General features: G+C 33.4%; 1 protein-coding gene and 1 long non-coding RNA gene across 2 annotated transcripts; both read left to right on the top strand.

The window, feature by feature from the left end:
- The first annotated feature begins 2706 nt into the window (after positions 1 to 2706).
- On the top strand, positions 2707 to 7320 carry LOC140023829 (uncharacterized). Its single transcript, XR_011827844.1, has 2 exons — positions 2707 to 4523; positions 4617 to 7320. It is a non-coding gene; the product is annotated as an uncharacterized lncRNA (long non-coding RNA).
- A 2367-nt stretch (positions 7321 to 9687) lies between these two features.
- Positions 9688 to 20053, top strand: LOC113740400 (ubiquitin carboxyl-terminal hydrolase 24-like). Its single transcript, XM_072046583.1, has 8 exons — positions 9688 to 9721; positions 10341 to 10513; positions 10791 to 11288; positions 11409 to 11593; positions 14375 to 14634; positions 16539 to 16684; positions 18407 to 18586; positions 19618 to 20053. The coding sequence occupies exons 1-8, from the start codon at positions 9688 to 9690 to the stop codon at positions 19786 to 19788; spliced, it is 1647 nt and encodes a 548-aa protein (XP_071902684.1). The 3' UTR covers positions 19789 to 20053.
- Positions 20054 to 21035: the final 982 nt, after the last annotated feature.

Below are 21035 nucleotides of genomic sequence, written 5' to 3'. Positions count from 1 at the left end.
CCCATCAAACCCAATTAACCCATTTCGAATTGTCTTCCCCCACCCATTTTTTTTTCAAATTTTTTATTTTGTCATGATGTTAACTACTTTTGTTTCATTATTATTATTATTATTTGCTGGTTTTATCTTATCATTTTATTTTCTCTTAATTTGTTAACTTGCTCATTTTTCAGCATTACCAATTTATGACAAGTTTTTGCCTCTTTTCTTACTTTTCCAAAATGAAATTTTAAATTTACACATGAAAAAATGCTAGAGGTTCAAAATTTTTGGATTAAGTTTTTATGTTAAATTTTATAGTGCTTAGTTCAAATTTTTATATTCATATTGTTTAATTATTAAATAATATGTAAATTTGCGACATGCAGTACGGATGGGAAAAAATTGATAAATATTTAAAGCTAATGATGGGTGCAAAGAATGGTATAAATTGATAACTTAGTTTGCAAAAATGAATTTAAATGAATTTACAAACAGTTAAAATAAATAGGTTATAAATGGGTAATTGGGTTATCCAATTCATTTTTTAACTTACCAATTTATATCCATCTAGTTAAATGGATATAAATGAGTTGACTCACTTATACCCATTACCCATTTTATCCAATCCGAACTCGCCCAAATCACCTAGTTTGACACCTCTATTCTAGAGTGACTAGATTTAAACTTGTGCATTACCGCAAACAATTATTCAATAAAATAGTCACAATGGCCTTTTTATATTTTCGTCTACATCAAACAAAATTATTTAAGTTAAAATGGTAAACTGTCCTGCCAAATTTGCATGATTTATTTCTTCTAGAGAGACATTATCTTGGAAAATTAGTAATTTTTTTCGGTAAAAATGGCTAAACAATTAAATTTACTAAATATTCATTACTCAATTCTGTAAAGGATTTTTATATGGTTAAAACTATATGGTTTTAGTTACTTTATATGATTAAAATAAACTAATTCAATAAAATTGATAAAAATTGTTAGGATAGAGAAAATAAAAAAATTGATTGTTAAGAGAGAGAAAAATCATTTAGGCCTTGTTTGGTAAGCCAATTCAGCACTTAAATTTGTTGGATTCAAATTTTAATATGTTTAAACATATTTGATAACAAAAAATAGAATATTTTAATTAATTAAGTGGATCTGAATTATCTAAGCAAAACCATAACTTAATGCAAAATGCATTCAAATATTCGGATTTTAGTACTTAACAATTTAACAAATTCACATGTCAAATTTTAGATTTCGGGTCTCAGTTACTATCACTTAAATGTATCATTTCTTTGTCAATTGAATATGCCCCTTGTTTGTGAATTAGCTGGCCATATAGTATAATTAATCAATTGATTAAAAACCTTGCTTATATATATGCATATTCTTTTTTTTTTTTGAAACATCTATAAAGAGAATTGCAATTTTGATCTCAAATATTTGAAGGATAAGTACTTCTAGTCCTTAATGTTTAGATAGAAGCAAATATAGTCTTAAATGTTTTAATTTTTAAGTACATTAATTGATTTTGTTATCATAAAACAAATTTTAGACAAAAATTAAAATACATGAAAGTATATAATTAGCTATAATTTGTAGTAAAAGAGGACTAATTACTCGCATGCCAATCACGTGAGTAATTACTCTTTAACATAGACATAAAAAAAATTGATTGGCAAAAAAATATTTTGGGTTAAACACTAAGTAATCACATGATGGACATGTGGGTAACTAGTCACTTTCTATTACAGATGATGACTAGCAATATTTTTAAAATTTTTGCAAAAAATTTGTTGTCATCATATGAACCTAATTCTAGTAGTAATCAATGAAAAATCAATTATTAGGACTAAATGTACTTAGAAATTGAAATATTTGGACCTATATTTATTTTTATCTAAATTTTAGAGATTATAAATACTCACAAATATTTGGGACCAAAACTATAATTCTCACCGAATATATATGCATCATGCTATGGTGGCGAATGACGACCAAACGAAGACCCAAACCTCTTGATTTACACTCTTATTAACATATCTAGTCTATGCGCGAATGTTGTTGTTTCCAATTGAGTTCCAATTGCTGATGTGGCGCGTTGCCATTGGCCAATTGATGGTCGTCCATCCGTGTGAATTCCCTCGTGTGAATTGGATGTTTGCCGATTGTTTTGTTTCTTTGTTTGCTTGGAGTGGTTGTGTCGCTGATGTGGCCAATCGTTATTCACTGGAGAATAACGATTATTCTCTGGTGGTTGTTTAGTTGTTTTTATTATTATTATAACATCAACTAAATAGACAAAGAGGGAAAAGATTTGCCTAGATTCTCTGGTGGTGTGCACGTGACTTATTTATCTTCTACCATTAATTTGTTGCTTTCGAATTTGGTGAGGCGCTGGGCTCGAGAAAGAGAGACATCAAAACTCAGAAGAATACCTTTCCTCCTCTCCTTCTTTCAATGTCCGTCTCTCTCACCTAGAAAGCCCTCTTCATCTCTTGTTGTTCCTGTTCTTTATCACTAAGGATGTCATTTTCCCTCTCTTATCCTTCCATTTTCCGATCGACAATAGCAAAAACCAAAGATATGGTGGGTATTTTTTACTTCAAAATCTCTTCCTCCCTCTTTCCAGAGCTTCTCTAATGTTTTTCTTTTCCCCTTTTTTGCGAGTTTAGATGTCTAATTTTTTTTTTCTTTTGTGATATTGTGATGTTGCAAGTATGAAATTTGGAGATTTTCTCCATCGTCGTCATGCTATTTTGTAAGTTTTTCCCCTCTTTTGAAATCCTTTTTCCTCTCTTATCCTTCGTTTTCTCTTATCGACAACAACAAAACCAAAGATCTGGTTGGGTTTTTTTGCTTCAGTTCAAAATCTCTTTTTCCTTCTTTTTCCAAAGCTTCTCTAGGTTTTTGTGTTTTTTTCCCTTTCATTTTTAATTTCCTTTTTTTCTCTTTTTGTGATGTTTTGATGTCGCAGTTACGAAATTTGCAGATTACCTCTGCCATTCTCATGCTTTTTTCTAAGTTTTTCCCCTTTTTTTAAAGGTAAGTTCTATATGGTTATTTTCTATAAAAAAAAAAGACTTATTTTTGCTGTATCCTCCCCTTACTCTTGCCTTATTTCCATCTTTTATGCATTTAACAAATTTGAGTAAGTTCTTTCTGGTGGATTTAAAAAGTTTTTTGCCCATGTTTGATTATATAATTTGTATATTTTTGTGATGTTGCAGGTCCAAAATTTGGAATTTTCTTTGCTTCTCTTAAAAAACTAATAATGTGGTAGTATGGATCAACATTATTCTCAGCCTGTTTTGCATAATATTGGTGAATATTTTGAGCAAGCCTTCTTCTATTCGCTTATATGTGATTACAGTTTATACTCTGCTTTTCTTTATTTTTTTTCTCTACAAAAGAGATTGCTTTGGATTTTTTTTTCATTTATTTATTTGTTTTTATGACCTATTAGATGTAAGTTTCAATTTTGGTTATCATGAAGTGTTTATCCTCTTAGTTGTGTCTTGGAAAGTTTAGTTTTCTAACATGTTTTCTTGAGCCTTTTATATTGAAAATTTATAAATCCTCACTAGATGTTGGGACTCATTTGTGTATTTCATGGGTCTGTCCCTTTTGTGTTTTTTTGCACGTAGGGTTGCTTTTTTTTTCTTCTTGTTTTTTCCCCCTTTTTTGTTCTAAAGTACTGTAATGATACAATCATATTTTATTTATCAAATGTTTGATAGAATGCTAAAACCATTAATTTGTTATATAGTAGCTAAAATTGGGAAAAAAAATTGTCCACTCTAACCCACTTTCTTGACTTTCAACCGAAAGGCTTTGTTCCTCTATCTATGAATTTCCTCTTCCTCTTCTCATGGTCTTCACTTGCTAATAAAAAAGGAGAGCTATATATGCTTATGTTATCTCTTCTTCTATTGTAGTTTTAAAAAAAAAAAAGTGGAGATTGTTATGTGATAAAGCCTCTAAAATTTCTGAAGGTAGTTTCCTCTATTTTATAGTATTCTCTGTATCATCATTTGGCCAGTAACGCTTACTAATTCATCTGCACAGAGGTTATGGTAGGCTTCCTTTTTTCCACCTCTAACATCAGTGCACATGAGGTGATAAAGTGGGTGTATTTCTCCTGTTCTTTTGTTTAGGCCTTTATTTTCCATGGTTTGGTTGCCCGGTATATGTGATTTTCCTCCAAAGAAATATTTTTGCTAAAGTTCTCTCCTGAATTTCTCGCTTTTGACCATGGGCTCGAGGAGTCTGGACAACCAAGTTTAATCCTTTTTTTAACTGATCTTTATTTTGTTGAATGTCCCTAACAAATATTTGTGTTATACACTAATATGTATTATTGCATTTTAAGGTGGCTTTTTCTTTCCACCTCATTTATCACATACATTCAATAGATGATTTTACCTTTTTTTTATCTTTTTTTTCTAATTTACCTAATTCAATATGCATTGTCAGGTTCTCTATACTAAGCTTCGGAACATTATGATTTGTTATCTAACATTCGGCAGTTAGTTAAGGTACTTTCCATCATACTTTTTGTTCTTTAATAGTTATCAAGAAATAGTTTTTGCTCTTTTTTCCAATTTACCTAATTCAGTATGCATTGTCAGGTTCTCTATACTAAGCTGCGAAACATTATGATTTGTTATCTAACATTCGGCAGTTAGTTAAGGTACTTTCTGTCATACTTTTTGTTCTTTAATAGTTATCAAGAAATTGGGGGCCTTTTACAACATGTATGTGTTTTGTTTGTCCATTGCAACAATGTATTATCAGGAATTTGTATTTAATTATATGCTTTTGGTATTATGTTAAATATGGTCTAAGTGATATGAAATAGGACTCTACTCTTCTAAATTTTCAAGTCTCAACTTGTGCATAGATTATTAAAACCATTGACATTCATGTATTTGCTAATACTTGGGTGTTCGATTTTAGTTTACCAAGTTGCATATCTGTTAATTTCAATGAATTCATTTGAATGAAGACAATAAATAATGCTTTGCATATGATGCTTGCTAATAATCAGTGGTTTATTCCACTGGGGCAAATCTTGCTTTATTTTTTTAATCTTTAACTCCTTTTTAAAAACTAGAAGTGAGATTTTTTGTCCTTAATAGGTTTACCTTTCAATATGTAAGTTGTTGATTGGAATTGTTTATAGCCTAGAGGGGCTTGACTTTGATGATAATTTCATGGGATATGCTTGACTTCAAAAAATTAATGATAAATCTCATTTTGTGCTTGTGAAATGAATGGTGGAATTTTCCCTTTCTATAAGGCAGAAGTGTTGTTTGGATTTAAGCGTTTTGTCTTCTATTATTTTCTTAAATATGCTTTTAGTACTTCTAGTAATAAAAGAGTTTCACTCATTTGCATTTTAGATGGTTAGGTATTGTTATTTTTCTGGTGGTGACTTTCTTTTAATTGACAAAAGATTTTTCACAATTCACCTTGAGAATGAAAATTGTGATTCAGCTTAAGGTGACATAGCGATAACAAAATAAATGTGCTTAAGAATAACATGGGCTAAGGCTCACAAAGAATCATAGTCTTTAAATTTTTGTCAAATACAAAAAGGTCAAATCATTTCTAATGAAACTATTGCATTACTTTGGCATTGATCGTAAACTATGGAAACATTTTGTTTTATTATTGGTTATGCATGCAAGTTCTTTGTGTAATTTTCTAACTAAAGAGAGAGAATTAGCAAAGCATTAAGGGGAAAGCTAAGTGATTTAGTTGTCTTTATCTTCCACTTCCATGCTTGTGATTATGTTCAAGCATGTTCTAACACTTGATTGAGAAGTTTGGTTAGCTTTTGCTATCACAGTTGTTGAAGAAAAAAAATCAATAATAAAAAGTTACTTAGGGGTTAGAACAAAAGATAACGAAGTTAAAATAGCAAAACGATGATGTGAAAGGTTAATAATATAGCTATTATGGTAAAGTTTGCTATGCTTTTTTTTATTGTTGGTTTTTTCAAATCTTTCTCCTGATCAAAAGTAGAAGATGACAAGAAAAATAAGCAGATTAAAAGAAAAACATGGATTTTCAACCTAATTGAGTCATGTAAAATGGCTGTGAACGGATGTTGTGTGCGACGCATGATTTTTTTGCATTGTAATTTCTTCTTCTTTCTCAGTACTTCTCTAGCCTTTTGGTTTTTTTGTGGGGTTTAGTAGTCTAATTTTTGTGTATTAATTTGTATACATATGTTGTAGGTGCAAAAAATTGAAAATTTCTTCCAGCATCAGGTTCTATAAAATTTTTCCCTTTAATAACGTGTATTCTATTTGGTTATCATTTTAAAAAATACAAATTGAGCATTCTGTTTCCATCTTGTGCCTAATTTTTTTGGGATTTTTGCCATATTGGAATCTTAATTTTTTTTCCAAAATGCATTTAACAAATTTGAGAAAGTTCTTTTATGATTTTTTCCTCTCAAAGATATTTTTGGGCTATCTAATCTGTTTATCTTTTGTGATATTGCAAGTCCAAAAATTGAAACTTTGCTTTCATTCTCTTTCGTGGTTTTCCCTCATCTCTTGTAATTCTTGCTTTTGTTTGCTTTGCTTAACTACTTTTTTCCCTGTATTTTCTTTACTCTGTTTATTTGTTTACTTAATGTTTCTATCTGTTATTTTTCAATCTGCTGTTTTCTCTAAGCCTTTTTCCTCAAGTGAAAAAAATAGAAAAAAAATGATTTTGTGTTTGTGGGGTTGCAAAGTAAACATTTGGAGCAAAGCAGAAAAGAAAATGTGAAATTTGTTAAATTGGTTGTTATAGAATCTGATGAAATGAGGATGGCCTTTGCTATATTTGTTTTAGTTTCAACAGATCCCGAGTCCAAGAAAGCGATGCTGGTCCCTAGCATATTTGTCCTACTTGCTATATTTACAGCTTTTTAATTGCTACTGTTTTGTATTAGCTTTATTAATTTATGTTTCTTGTAGAAGAAGAAAATTGTAGTTATAGTACCTTTAGTCGGAGTGGACAGAGGGGATAAATTGTGGTTGTATGTTTTTTTGTGATTTTTGTAAATTGTGGTTATATTCACATTTGAGAGTTGAAGCAAAGAAGTTGGGACCGCTAGCTGAGCCATATTTGGGGGGAGCGCAATCAATGTGTACATTGGATGGCCAAATGTAGCATTTGATCCATCCAGGTTATAAGTTCTCGAGAGATGCGAGATTTGTTAGAAATGGATGTGTTAGGAGTTGCATATCATTATTTTGTTTCTATTTAAGAGGTTATGATCTCTTCCAATGTACCAAAATAAATAAATAAATAAAAAGGTTCCTTTATGATATATATCTTTGGTGCTTCTTGCAGGATTTTTTTTTTCCTTTTGATTGGCCTTATCCCATAATGTTGTAAAATTGCTCTGGCAGCAAAAGTGTATAGAAGTTTTGAGGTTGCTTTCCTCAAAACTCAAAAGATAAGAATATTTGAAGAATGAGTTTGGAATTATATCGAGTAATGCAAATATGTTAATATAGTTGCTTTTAAGTATGAGATTTCATTTGTAAATATTGAGGATACCAAAATATAATTTGTATGTTGGGTCAATGGTCAATAGTATATGTCCTTATCATGTCTTTCTCATGCTCTATTGTATCTTTTAAAGGTATTGTATTATAATTTTCATCTTCTGAACTTTATATTTTTAATAATTTTAAACTAATTATATACTTTTTAAGAACACAACTTTGAATATTTTGTTTGTCATTCACATTTATAATAATTTGTAAACTAAATGAGTATAATTGGGCATTTATCTACTGTGCATTACACGGTGAATCCCTCCTAGTAGTCCATTAATTAGGCTTGGGAATGAATGAAGCCAATCTCAAATGTGCAGATCATTCAAAGAGTAATTAGATATTTGGCATAACTTAAACATTATTCTTTGAAACAATTAACAATGAAAATGGAAAGTGGAATAGAATTCATAGAGACAAATGAGTTTTGGATTTCTACTACTTTACATAAAATAATTGTGCTTCCTATTAAATAGCACAAAATGTGAATAAAGTTTCTAAAGATCCCTTTCTATAATTGAAATTTGTCATTTCTACTCTCATTATCATGATTGTACCACCTTCATTTTACAACCATATATTTACACACAATTACTTCCACTCTTCCCCATATTTTCAACACCTCTTTATCAAGTTGTACCTAAATGAAAAGTCAAGTATTTTTGTCTGCTTACATGAATAGAAAATTTAAAATGAGCCCTATTAACAAAGACAAGATTGCTACACTTTTTCCTCCATCATTCACCTCCTTTTTTGCGTATCCAATGCTTCAAAGGTCCTTTAGTTACACTAGAAAATATATAAAAAAAAAACTACTATTAGCATAACAAGTGCAAACATTCAAATAAACACATCAAATAATTTAATCTATAAGCAATAATAACAAAGCACAAAAATTAATATGATCAAAGAGACGAACTTGTCTCGTGTATGATGCGACAGCTTATTATGAATTTCCTAATTTCTCAACTCACATATTCATCAACAATTACATTCATAATTCCACACTTTTGAAATTTTCCGAAAATCTTCACCATTCATTTCTTTTCAAATGGTAACAATTGATGCATACAATTGATGTGAAAAAAAGCCTCAAATCCATTTTTCTTTCACCCTCCTTAACTTTGTGCGTTCCACCTAAAAAAAAAAAAAAAGTGTATCACCAACTACAGTAAACACACCATCTCTCTCTATCTACCCTTTAACATTTTCCCATTCCTTTCCGACCCTCTTTTCTCAATTTTTGCAGAAACCCACAACCCTAAAACTCTCTCTCTCTCTCTCTCTCTCTCTCTCAGAAACACACACTCACACACCAGCTCTCTCTCTCTCTCTATCTCTCTCTGTATTCATGTACATTTATACGTATGTGAGCCCTTTCTCGCTAATTATAAGCTTTTCATGTCTCCTAGAAACGATGACGTCTGGCACTGTCTTCTTGTCCGAGAACAAACCCTAGACTTCGTCTTACTGTCTTCTCCGAAACAGCTCCGATTCAAGCTTAATGGGTCAAGCTGTGACTTTTGTCTGAGCTTCTTGACCTGCTCACATTGCCAATATGACTGATCGCCAAGTTCATTGATCTTTTCTCTCTTTTATTTTTTTTATTTATTTTGCTTTTATGTTGTTGGTTGTGTGGGTAAAGCTTGATTTCTAGTTTATGTTGACGTGGATATAGTAGAAAATGGGAGAAATGGTTGAGCAATTAAGAAATTTTGGCACTGTTGGCTATTTGTTTACCTCAATTTTGGCATTTTCAGTTGAAAGTTTTGATTTTTTTTAGGGGATTATTTGAATGGAGTTAAATAATGAGGAATTATTTCGTTGGAGTTTAGTTTTTGCTAGAATTGTGGTTCGAGCGATTTATCAATAATTAAGGGAAGGTATTAAAGTTGCTAGCCTTTTTACTTTGTGCTAATTATAATGCTCAATATGGATTGGGAAAATTTTGGTTTGTACGTTGAAAAATAATGGGAGGAAAATTGAAGAACCTGCAAGAAGTGACGAGTCTTAAGCCATCGTGATATTGGGAGATGCTTGTTTTACATGTGTTTTTTTATTTGGATGATCTGCTGCTGTTTGGAAGATGTAATTATTTTGTTGTAGACTGTATGACAAAATGAAAATGCTGAAAGTGATGGGTTGTAAGCAAAAACCAAATCTTGAAACTTGTAAGCAAAAAAGAAATCTTGAAACTTTTGGCATAATAAAATTATCCATTGATGGCTATTGCAACTCGCTTTGGTTAATTACAAACATTGTTGTGTTGATTGATAGTTTCCTATGAGTTGGAGAATTTGTGATTGGAATCAACTACAGTATCACTTTTTTTATGGTAAATTGGAATCACAATTATTTAATTTTAAGGTTCCTGCTTAATGCAGTAGTACTTTCTTAAGGAAACAGAGTAAGATTTGTCTGAGTTGTTTAGTACCATCAAAAGTAAAGCTACTTGAAGTGTCAAGTTTTTCTATGGAATTCTTATGTGATTTTCTTTTCTATGTGCCATTTCTTGGAAAGAGCTCTAGCTTAGTTGCTCAATAGTTGAAATGCTAAATCTCTACAATAGTGTAGGTTTTCTGGAAGTCAGCATTTACGTAGTAACAAAGTGTATATTTGGTGGTTAGTTTCAGTTTGTTTTTTAGTATCAGCAAATGACGCTGTCCTTTTCATTGAAGAAGTAATGGAAACTAATGAACTGAATTTTGAGAGAGCATTTTCCACCCTGCTGTCCATTGACACTCTATTATAGCAACCCTGGGTTGTTATTAGAAATCTTACTTGCTTCAGCCTTTTGCAATGGTATTGATGTTGAAGCTTTGAAGGGAATGAGCTTGTTAGTTTTGAACAATTTGCGTGTTTATTTTGAGTTCCTTGATACAGGCTATACACGATGGCTAGATATTTGTTTATCAAAATACATGATTGAACATCATGCTTTTGCTTCTGTACCGGAGCCATGGGTAGCTTAGGAATGCCTTAGTTTGCCTGAGTATCCTGCCGTTTTAATTGCAGATTTCACCAACAATGTAAGGAAGATTAAGTGTATTATATTCTGCAGTTTCCCTTTGTTTGCTTATCCATATTTCTTGTTTGTATGATCAGGTGTTTAATTTTGGATCATTCACTGAAGAGGAGATCAAATCCTTGCAAAAACAGCCTGCAAAAAATACTATAGAAATTACATTTGGTTCTTTGGATGCTGCAACTTTACGATCTGTTGGCATTTTTAACACTTAGCTGACAGAGCCTGATTACTCTAAGGAATTACCCTCAGTGAAGTTAGTTTCTAAACAAAATGATGAAAAGCCTCTTTGCATTGTGGAAAATCCTACAAGGTTAGGTCCCATAAATGTGGAAGCAAATGGAAACACCTCCAAAGTAAATTCTGACCAATACATTAGTGATGGATACTCGAAACCGAGTCAAGGAGAGGAAGCTTTTAGTTCTGAAAGTATATCAAATTTGTCTAACCATTCAAATTTGAAGCAGCATGTCCAGGGGAATGCAACTCAGTTGTCTACCTCTTCAGTATCAGGAGGGGATGATCAACCGGGTTCCAAGGGTAATGTTAACGGGGTTTCAAATGGACCTGCTGTAGCTGCTAGGCAATTGCTACCTCGAGGATTAATCAATCTGGGGAATCTATGCTTCTTGAATGCAACTCTCCAGGCACTTCTGTCATGTTCTCCATTTGTTCAACTATTGCAGGAGCTAAGATGTCGTGATATACCTGAGGTAACAATGCAAACTCAATGTGATTTTGTTTTGCGATAATCTGTAAGATCGTGAATAGCGAATTTAACACGCTGAGCGTAATACTTTTATTTCCACCATCTTGTTTTCCATCCATCTTAGATTGGTTACCCGGCATTACGTGCATTTGTTGAGTTTATCTCTGACTTTGACATACCTCTTAATTCAAGCACAAGAAGAGAGTTGGGGGGTTTGGAAGCTGGTCAGCCTTTTCGCCCTCTCATGTTTGAGTCCATCTTAAAAGCGTTCACTCCAGACATTCCTAATTGTCTTTCAGGCCGACCAAGGCTTGTGGACATATTCTATTTGGTCTCTTCCTGTTTAAAATGCTCGTTTTTATGATCTTGGTTTTATCTTTTTTCCAGAAGATCCTCCTTTTTGGCTCTTCTGTCTTGCTCTGGTTGCTAGAATCATGTCAGTTCTTTTACTTAGTCACAATGTGAAGGGAAATATTTCACTAATAGTCTGAGTTCAGTCTATTAGTAACAGCTAAAGGATATCAACCTTGTAATCCTAGTTCGTCTGTAAAAAGACTGAACCTTTGATCATTATGTGTTATACATGATGCTTATTCATTTTAGTTTGTGACTTGCCATCAATAAATTGGTCAATTAGCTTTGACATTTTAGAAACAGCTTTCTTTTTTTTTTTTGGTGAAAAACTAGCTATAACATTATGACCAGGAAAACTATTGAAGTTTTTTAGAGGAATACACATATTATACATGGGTTTCAAGATTTTATTATATGAACATGAGATATTTTTATAGTTTTTTTCTTTGTACTCTAGCATACATGTAACATTGATGTTTTGATGTATTAATTTTTTGGTTTCTTACTTTTGAAAGAAATAATGGCAGTTTTTGTTTAGATATGGAAAATTTTCAAAAGTGCTAACAAGTTACTTTTCTGGGCAAATACAAACATTTGTAGTGTCACTATGAATCGACACTCTGTGCGAATTTTCTATTTTGGCTCATTGTTCTGTAATTTCTTTAGCATTAACAGGCTTGAGCTTTAGTTGTTGTAACTGCAGCTCTTTTCCTTTTTCTGGCAGGAATTTGTTTGTGAATGCTAATTGTGAATGGGTTTTGCCTTAGCTAAGACTTAGCTGTATTTGTATTTGAAGGAAAAGATGTGAATAACGAGAACACAATTAGGAAATGAGACCTGAGAAAGATAATGATTATAGTCATGAATCACATGTGAATTATGCTTGAGGACATCACTGTGGTGCGGATTAGAGGTGGCAAAATGGATTCAAATCCATTTATCCATCCATATAAACCAAGTTTAAATGGATTTGGATGACTGAAAAAAGGATGATCACTTTAAATGGATAACCATTTTAGACCAATTAAATAGATGGATTTGCATGGATTATTCACTTGATCCATATAATTCAATTTAGAAAATAGAATGCAATAGGAAGACGGACAGAAAACTCGTGTCACACCCACCGCCAACTCTACAAACGGATTGCACGCAAACCCATGACTCACAACTTCTTCCTTCCAAATAACGTCATCGTTGTGGGTCCACAAAACTACAGAACATCATCACCGAACACTTGTATAATTCACAAGAAAGAAGTGGAGCTAGAAACAAATAGTCAAAATGTTGATAACTGGCCTCTACGAGTTATTTAAATTTGAGAAGAATCTTTTTTGTTATTGTCTTGTACTTCCTTCAGTATTGTAGATTTTTCCCTTTGCATATATATATATATATATATATATATATATATATATATATATATATATATATATATTGTAGATTTTTCCCTTTAGTTGGTTAATAATCAAATGTTCTTTGTCTTCTACTAAGGACCTGTTTGGAGTTGCATTAAAAATTGCTTTCCCAATAGAATTTTTAATAAAAGTACTTATTAAGTGCTCAAGTGCTTTTAAATATATTATTTGGAGACATAGTTTAATAAGTACTTATTGTATTGGGTAATATGTAATTTAAAAATTTTAAATGTATTTATCTCTTTATTTAGTTCATAATATAGGATAAAATGATTAAATTTAATGTTTATTTTTTAAATCACAAAAGCTACTCTAAAAGCACCAAATTTAAACTTTTGCTAAAAGTGCTTTTAACACCAAAAGCACCACTCCTAATTTTATGGGATGATGTTCACCAAACGTCTTGATAGTACTTTTAGCACCTAAAAGTGTATGTTTACCAAAAGCACCGCAACCCCAAATAGGGCCTAAATCTATTCCAAGTACTAAATTCATCATTATCAAATGTTTGAACTCAAGTTGCTTTTTTTTTTTTTTAGTAGGAAAAGGGTGAAACTTAAGAAGTAGGAAGGAAGAAAGGGATTTAAACACAAAATTGATTCTTGGGATTTGAACCTTAACCAGTTGCTTCCCTTTTTCTTCTTTTTTAATCTTTTTCATTTTCACTCAAATTTTCTAGTAAGATAGTTTGTTCCAATTCCTATCCTGACTATAGAATGAAATTTTTATTGCCAATCTTTTACAGATTATGGAAATGGAAAAAAATCATTCTTTTTTTTTGGGTAGCGGCTTGAGATAATCTTTAAGCACTATGAATCAAAACTTTCTTATCACATTATTTTGTATTAGATTTATTGGATTACATTCTAACCAATCATTGTAATCAATTTGGATGAATTCCTAATTTAATTAATAAGAATAGGATAAGCAGTAAAGAGGTGTGGGAATGAACTAAAATTGTGAAACATCATCCAGGAACCAAAAAACTTGCAAGAACAACAAAATATGGACTACGGAATACAGACAACAAGAATCTGTATGCACACCCAAAAAAAAAAAACTACAGTACTAGTCTACTCTACTAACTGGTTTAATGGATGGATTATGGTTTTCCATTATCAATTTAGACCCTATCCATTTATATCCATTTACTAAATGGTTATAATTGGATTGGATTAATTTTATCCACTATCCATTAAAGAAAAACCATTTATCAACCATTTATCCATTTTGCCACTTGCACGGGTACATGATTTTTATGGCAATCCTGTTCTCAGTGTATATAAAATCTGATGTTTTGTCCTTTCCGGATTGTCAGGCAAGAAGATGCTCAAGAGTTTCTTAGTTTTGTCATGCATCAGATGCATGATGAATTACTAAAACTTGATGGACTAGTTTCAAATGGAGATGGTTTAAACACTTCTTTGGTATCATCTGTTGAGGAGGATAATGATGATGATCACTGGGAGACAGTTGGTCGAAAGAACAAAACTGCAATTACAAGAACACAGAGCTTTGTTCCATCAAAATTAAGCGCTATTTTTGGAGGTCAACTTCAAAGTGTTGTGAAGGCAAGAGGTTGGTTATGTTCATACTATCACAAGGGGATTGACTTCTTTTCTTTCAGCCTTCATGATGCAAAAATATACTTCCCTTGATACTTTATTGTTTCCTATTCCTTGTGACTTTCTTTTCTACTCATAGATACTCTTCTGAGATCATTTTGCGAAAAGTTCTTTTCTGCTGAAAAGGATTTGATTATCATTGGCTTCTTGATTAGAGTGAAGAATTCTTCCACTGCTCAAAGGATCTGATTGCCATCCTTAATTAGAGCGTGTCAATGTTAAAGTAAGAATAGGAATACTGATCTAGACAAGCCAGCTTTTACATGCTCAGAAATCTTATGGTTATAGCAAGTTTTAGTCCGGAAATTTCGTGGACTGAGAAAACAGGTTTGTGGGATGTGCTCAGCTGAAGAGGGATAATGGAAGTTGAGAATGGTATGCCCACACTATACTTTTTTGTTATAGTGAAAACTAAAGGGATTATGGTAATGGTCCTCAACCAGCTAAGTGGTCTTTGCGTTTTATGTTATCTATGTAATTGTCTAGGTCTTTTGGAGTGATTATTTATTATTATGGTTAGTACTATTATTTTATGTTTGTGTGCAACAAAATATGTTGTTCCCAATCCCTAATGAGGGACTGAGAAGTTCTTTATTTTATCCCTTCATGGGCAGATTGGGGTTAGCAATTTGTGATCGTTGATGACAAAAACCTGTTTCTGGTAGATATTTCCCATTATCTCCTCTCTGTAATCATTGTCAGATTTGTCTGCTTTTACCCTTAAAAAACAACTTTAAATCTGAATATTATATCTGCTCATTTCTTGCTGTAGTTGAAAATAGAACTATAACTTTGATCGATTTTTGTATAAAAAAAATCAGATTAGTAAATGAAATTGGACCATAATCTTAGTAACTTTAGGGGTCAAAATTTTTTTAAAAATATTCTATTTTACTTTATTTACACCTTATTTACACACACTGATTTGCTTGCATCATCAATACATTTTCCAATCACCTTTTTATCTTACATACATCATATCAAAAAAGTGCTACAGTACTTTTTCACAAAATTATCTCAAATAATTTACAATCCAAACATGTTCAGCGCTCTTTGCATTTGGAGTTTAAACATTTTTGCTTTAATTTTTTCCGTTCGAGTTTAAAAGAATATCCACTGGAAATAGACAGGTAGCAGTGGACTTCATTTTCAAAATTTTGCATCTCAGTTGTAGGTGAGTCCTTATCTCAATTGGATTCTTTTCTTCTTTCTTACCATTCAAGGATATTATTCAAAGTTCTAAAACAGTCAGTAACTCGCAAATAACCTTAGTTCTTCCACCTGCCTGAGCAAGACAGATTTCCCGAACTTAATCCTGCATGATTTACTTTGTATCTAGCCCTCTGTGCTTGAAAAGGGTGTGGCTGATGTTGTTTAATGGACATCTTTGTTTGCCAAGCCTACTTTATGTAATATGTACCTGAACTAGAGTATTCTTGCTTTGTGTTTTTGGATTCACCATCGTACTTGATTGAATCCTACTGTCTGTAAAGATTTTTTGGATAATGCCCATCTATGTAAATTTGAATTTCAAGCTTTTTTATGTGATTGGGTGTTTTAAAAGAGAATAAGTTAGTTGGGATCCTTTTTTGCGCCTTAAGATGTTCTAAAAAAATGAAAAACGGTTTATGAATTTGTATGATGGGTGTCTTTTTCATACAAATTTTTATGATAAGCCCTGTGGTACATTCCTCATTATCGCTGAATTTCCAACTTTTTAACTTAAAAATGTTTAAATTGTTGATGCCTTTTCTAACTTCAGCATAATATTCACTGGTGCATTTTTATTTGTGTGGATTTCACATTTATGCTTATCAGATTGGCGTGTATAATATTCTTGTCTCCTCGGTTTTGTAGGTAGTAAGGCATCAGCTACTATTCAACCATTTCTTTTACTCCACCTTAATATCTGTCCAGATCCTGTCTGTACCATACAAGATGCACTAAAATTGTTTTCTGCTCTAGAGACCCTTGAAGGTTATCGAACCTCTGCAGTTGGAAAGGTAAATTCTTGAAATTTATTGGGTCTAGACCTTCTACGGTTTTAGCTTTATTTCCTTTTGCCGTGGATAAAAAAAAGATATTAATGTGGTTGCATCATCATCAACATTAGACAATTTGGACTTCAGAGTAATAGGATTGGGATGCTAAATCATGGTGTGTCTCTTTGGCCATGTGTAATGATAAACATGATATGCATGGTTTTAGTAGAATGAAGGAATAGTTTGAAACTTCTGTCCACTGAAAGTTATTTGGCTTTAGTACTCATTTTGTTTCATACTTAAAACCTGGAAGCTATATTTCTTCTTATGCGCTGTTTGCATCCCTATCCAGAATAACGTTTGTGGGGTGAAAACCCTAAATGAAAAGGAAACAAGGAGTTCTTGTGTCAGTTGTTTAGTTTAAGCTAGTCTGAAATTGGTGATTGTTTTGAAATTGTAGTTCTAATAGGCTTTTACTGCATTCAGTTAGAAATACAAGGACTAGTAGCAACTTTAAAGTTTAGTAACACCGGCAAATGAAAACAGGCCTGTTAGATGATGCAACTTGATGCGGGATGCACATCCATTTCTAGCAATACAGGGTCACGGGGCTCCTTCTGAGAGAATTGTAACTGGATGTAAATAAAACAGGCTTAAGCAGGTAATTGCTAATAAAGCCCAGTTAATCAATCTGGGAGCTTTTTCCAATAAGTTATAATAAGAGAAATGAACTTGTGTCAACTGGGCGCTAAGAATATGAAAGGCTTTGAGAAAGTAAGAAATGGAGAGAATGAAAGGAAGAGCAGGATAAGTTGATGATTGACAACTAATTGAAGGGAAATTGTGGAGTAGAAGTAAACCAAGATAGAGAATATAATGCAAGTAGAATGAAGAGAGAGTCATCCTGAAAGATAACAAAAGGATAAAGAGGAATAGAGGAAGAGATTCATATTACAAGAAAACAAATAGCAGGAAAATATTAAGAGAACACAAAAGTGAGGTTTTTTTGGGGGGGGGGATCGAGGAGCTTGGTGACCATGGAGAAAGAACTTGGGTAGATAGGGTTGATTGACATTGATTCTGGGCTGATGCGAGTGGATCAGGTCAATGTCATTGCTGGCATCCACATTGATGGATGGGTTGCAGCACATACTGATCTTATATCGTGGTACCAAAACTACAAAGTGAACCAAAAGTCTAGTGGAAGGCAGCAAAGCTGGTTGAAGAACAGATATCAAAGGAATTTATAGACATGATGCTTCATTTCTGGGCTTAGATGTGCCGGATACTGGCTTGCACAGTTGCACCAACAACACAGTCCATACGTGCCCCCTACCCATCTGTATGGTACTGCATGTGAACGTTGTTGTTCCTTGTATCCCTGGCTTTAGACAGATGCCCCTTTTCCACTATGGCCGCAAGCAAATTGTTTGTATCAGATGCTTGTCTCATCTATTGTGATGCATTCTGTTGTCTTATCTGTTTATTTTACTGATTCTAGTATTTTGACACCATGGTGTGCCTGGTTAGGTTTAATAATGAAGTTAAGAGTTTTTCCTCTCTTTTTCTTTAAAATATAAGAGCTTGTTCTTCTTATAGTTTCTGCCTGGTCTTTCATGTCTTCCATTTGTTAGAAGTCGGTTTCTAGTGGTAGTTATAATTTTTTTAAAAATAAAAAACAACTAAAAGAATGGAGATAACTATCCTTAAGTATGTACTAATTGTATGAGGATACATGATTAGTCTCAGGCCGAGGTGGTTAATGCTAACAAATCAGTTAAAATTCTGGGGCTCTCAAAGATAATGGTATTGCACTTGATGCGATTCAGCTACGAGGGCCGGAAAAGTACAAAATTGCATAAGCCTATACACTTCCCATTGGAGCTTGTTCTTGGGCGTGAATTGCTTGTCTCTACTTCTAAGGTACACTTTCTATTTGCTCCATTATTTTGTAGTGAAGCATTATTACCACTGTGGCTTTTGCTGAATTTTTTTTCAAGTTACATCTCGTGGCTTTTTGGCGGTTCTTATTCACATTTCTGTGGATATCCTGTATTATTCTTGAAAAGATTTTCTTGCCTTTTTGTTTGACGTCATGTAACTCTTTTACCCCCTTATATATATAAAGGCATCTTGAAAAGGTGCTTTTCATTGCCTCATGACATGGAAGTGCTCTATGATTCCCTGTAACATAGAGCTTTTACCCATTTCTGTGGAGTTAAAGAGTCTCTTACATAATGAACCTCCAGTGAATGAGAAAAGCTTTTTGCTGTTTTGGGCTTAGTCTAGCTTGATCCATTCCCTGTCATATCTTATGTTGCTGCTTAGTTATAGACTGCAGCGAGTGCCAATTTCGGCACTTGAGACGAGGAATGAGTATCAGGAATGGCATATAGCACAAATATCTCCGCCATAAACCTGAATAGGACATCTTTTAGCTTAACATTGTTGTATTGTGAAGCATAAAGCTATTCGTATTACCTTTCATATGCGTGTCTTTCTCCAATGGTTGGATACTTTATTTGGATGGTAAACATTTTTAGAAAAAATGTTGAACTAGACAAATTACTCTGTACTCACATCCCCACTTGTATCCAAATAATTAATTACATTCATGCAGCTGTACCCTATACTGCTCTCGTCGAATCTCTAGGACCTGGGGAGGCACGCATTGGTTGCTAAATTGAGGTTTCCATTTTGCAGACCCTTGAATGACCTCTTTAACAGAACTACGGAAATAAACGATACAGTTCAGTCGTTATTGCAACTCGGTTTCTTTTAAAATCATGAAGAAATGATTCAGACCTCAGAATAAAGTTGATGTAAAAATCTGCCGAAAGAGTTGCTGAAATTTAGTAATATAAGTAATTGCGATGGGTCATACAGACATGTTTATATATAATTCCTATGGGTATTTCTTTAATTAGATTGTGGTTTATATGTTTTTGGTACAGGGTAGAAGATATGAACTTGTGGCAACTATAACTCATCATGGTATGGACCCTTCGAAGGGCCACTATACTGCAGATGCCCGCCTTCTCAATGGAAAGTGGCTACGATTTGATGATCAATCTGTGACATCCATTTCTGATGAGGAAGTGCTGCACAATCAAGCGTATGTTTAATTCTACTGGCAATCGTAGTTGGATGACTGGGAGATTTTACACCTTGCTACCAGTTTAGTGGGTGAAGAAGCCCTTGTACATGTACCTTTCAATATTGAGGATGTAAAGCTAATATAGATGTCAAATTAGTTGATAACACCAAACAAAAGTTTCTTTCAAGGAAGCTGTTGTCATTGTTGGATAGGTAAAAGAGCAGAGGCTGTTAGGATGGATGTCATAACATACATTGAAGAAAGAACATTCCAATTTGAGGTGAGTCCGAATACTAGAAATTGGTAGTTGATGACACATTTGACTCTCTAATTGCATTTCAATTCTGCATATTCTATTGTTTCATTGACAAAGAATATGCATACCATTCTAACTTTCAACTAACGATTTTGTTTTGCACAACAAGGAATTGAACCGGATGAAGGTAGATATGGCAAGGATTTTTTTTTTTTTTTGGTGCAGAAGAAATGGGATTGCATTGGCTTAAACGTAGAGGTAATACAAAGTAATCACCAGTACGTAATCAATTTATAGAAGTCTTTTTGCAACATATGTGAGTAACACCAAAATAAGAACGCAAAAGCAACATTCAAATTGTTTATGTATCTGCTTAGATGAGGTGTCGATTGTTTTATGTATCTGTTTACATGGAGCAACAGAATTTTACCGTTCGCCACCTCCTCCGCCGCTACCAAAACCACTACCAACACCAACACCCTTGCCAGCACCAATTCCACCTCCATGGCCACCACCACCTCCTCCACTGCCTATACCGCCTCCTACTTCTCCTCCACTACCAACGCCAATACCCTTGCCAGCATCAACTCCTACTCCAACTCTAATTCCCACACCAATTCCGCTGCCTCCGCCTATACCACCTCCAACACCAACACCCTTGCCAGAACCAGTGCCAATTCCTACACCAACTCCAATTCCAACTCCAATTCCCACACCAATTCCACCATCTAAACTGCCACCTATACCACCTCCAAATCCACCTCCTACTCCTGCACCAAATCCACCACCATACCCAAAACCTCCTACAAGACTTCTGCCACCACCTCCACCTCTTCCTCCTCCAATGCCATCTCCTAATCCCTCCTACTCCAAATCCTTGTCCACGCCCAAAGCCACCACTAACGCCTTCTCCTCCTCCATCATCACTTCTTCTCCCTTCACCTCCACCAGTTTCCCCTACATGTCCACCAGCTCCAAGTCCATTTCCATGACCCAAGCCACCTCTAAGGCCACCACCT

This window comes from Coffea arabica, chromosome 1c (genome assembly GCF_036785885.1).
Source record: "Coffea arabica cultivar ET-39 chromosome 1c, Coffea Arabica ET-39 HiFi, whole genome shotgun sequence".
NCBI classification, from domain to species: Eukaryota; Viridiplantae; Streptophyta; class Magnoliopsida; order Gentianales; family Rubiaceae; genus Coffea; species Coffea arabica.
The sequence above is the reverse complement of the archived record's forward strand: the minus strand, read 5'-3'. Positions and strand labels throughout refer to the sequence as shown.

What these genes read in the sequence shown, in the direction of transcription:
- LOC113740400 (XM_072046583.1), top strand. Translation starts at nt 9,688, where the DNA reads ATGGGTTGTAAGCAAAAACCAAATCTTGAAACTT. An exon ending in AAAACCAAATCTTGAAACTT is followed by an intron (nt 9,722 to 10,340) that starts GTAAGCAAAAAA and finishes TACTTGCTTCAG; the next exon opens with CCTTTTGCAATGGTATTGAT. An exon ending in TGTCTTTCAGGCCGACCAAG is followed by an intron (nt 11,594 to 14,374) that starts GCTTGTGGACAT and finishes CCGGATTGTCAG; the next exon opens with GCAAGAAGATGCTCAAGAGT.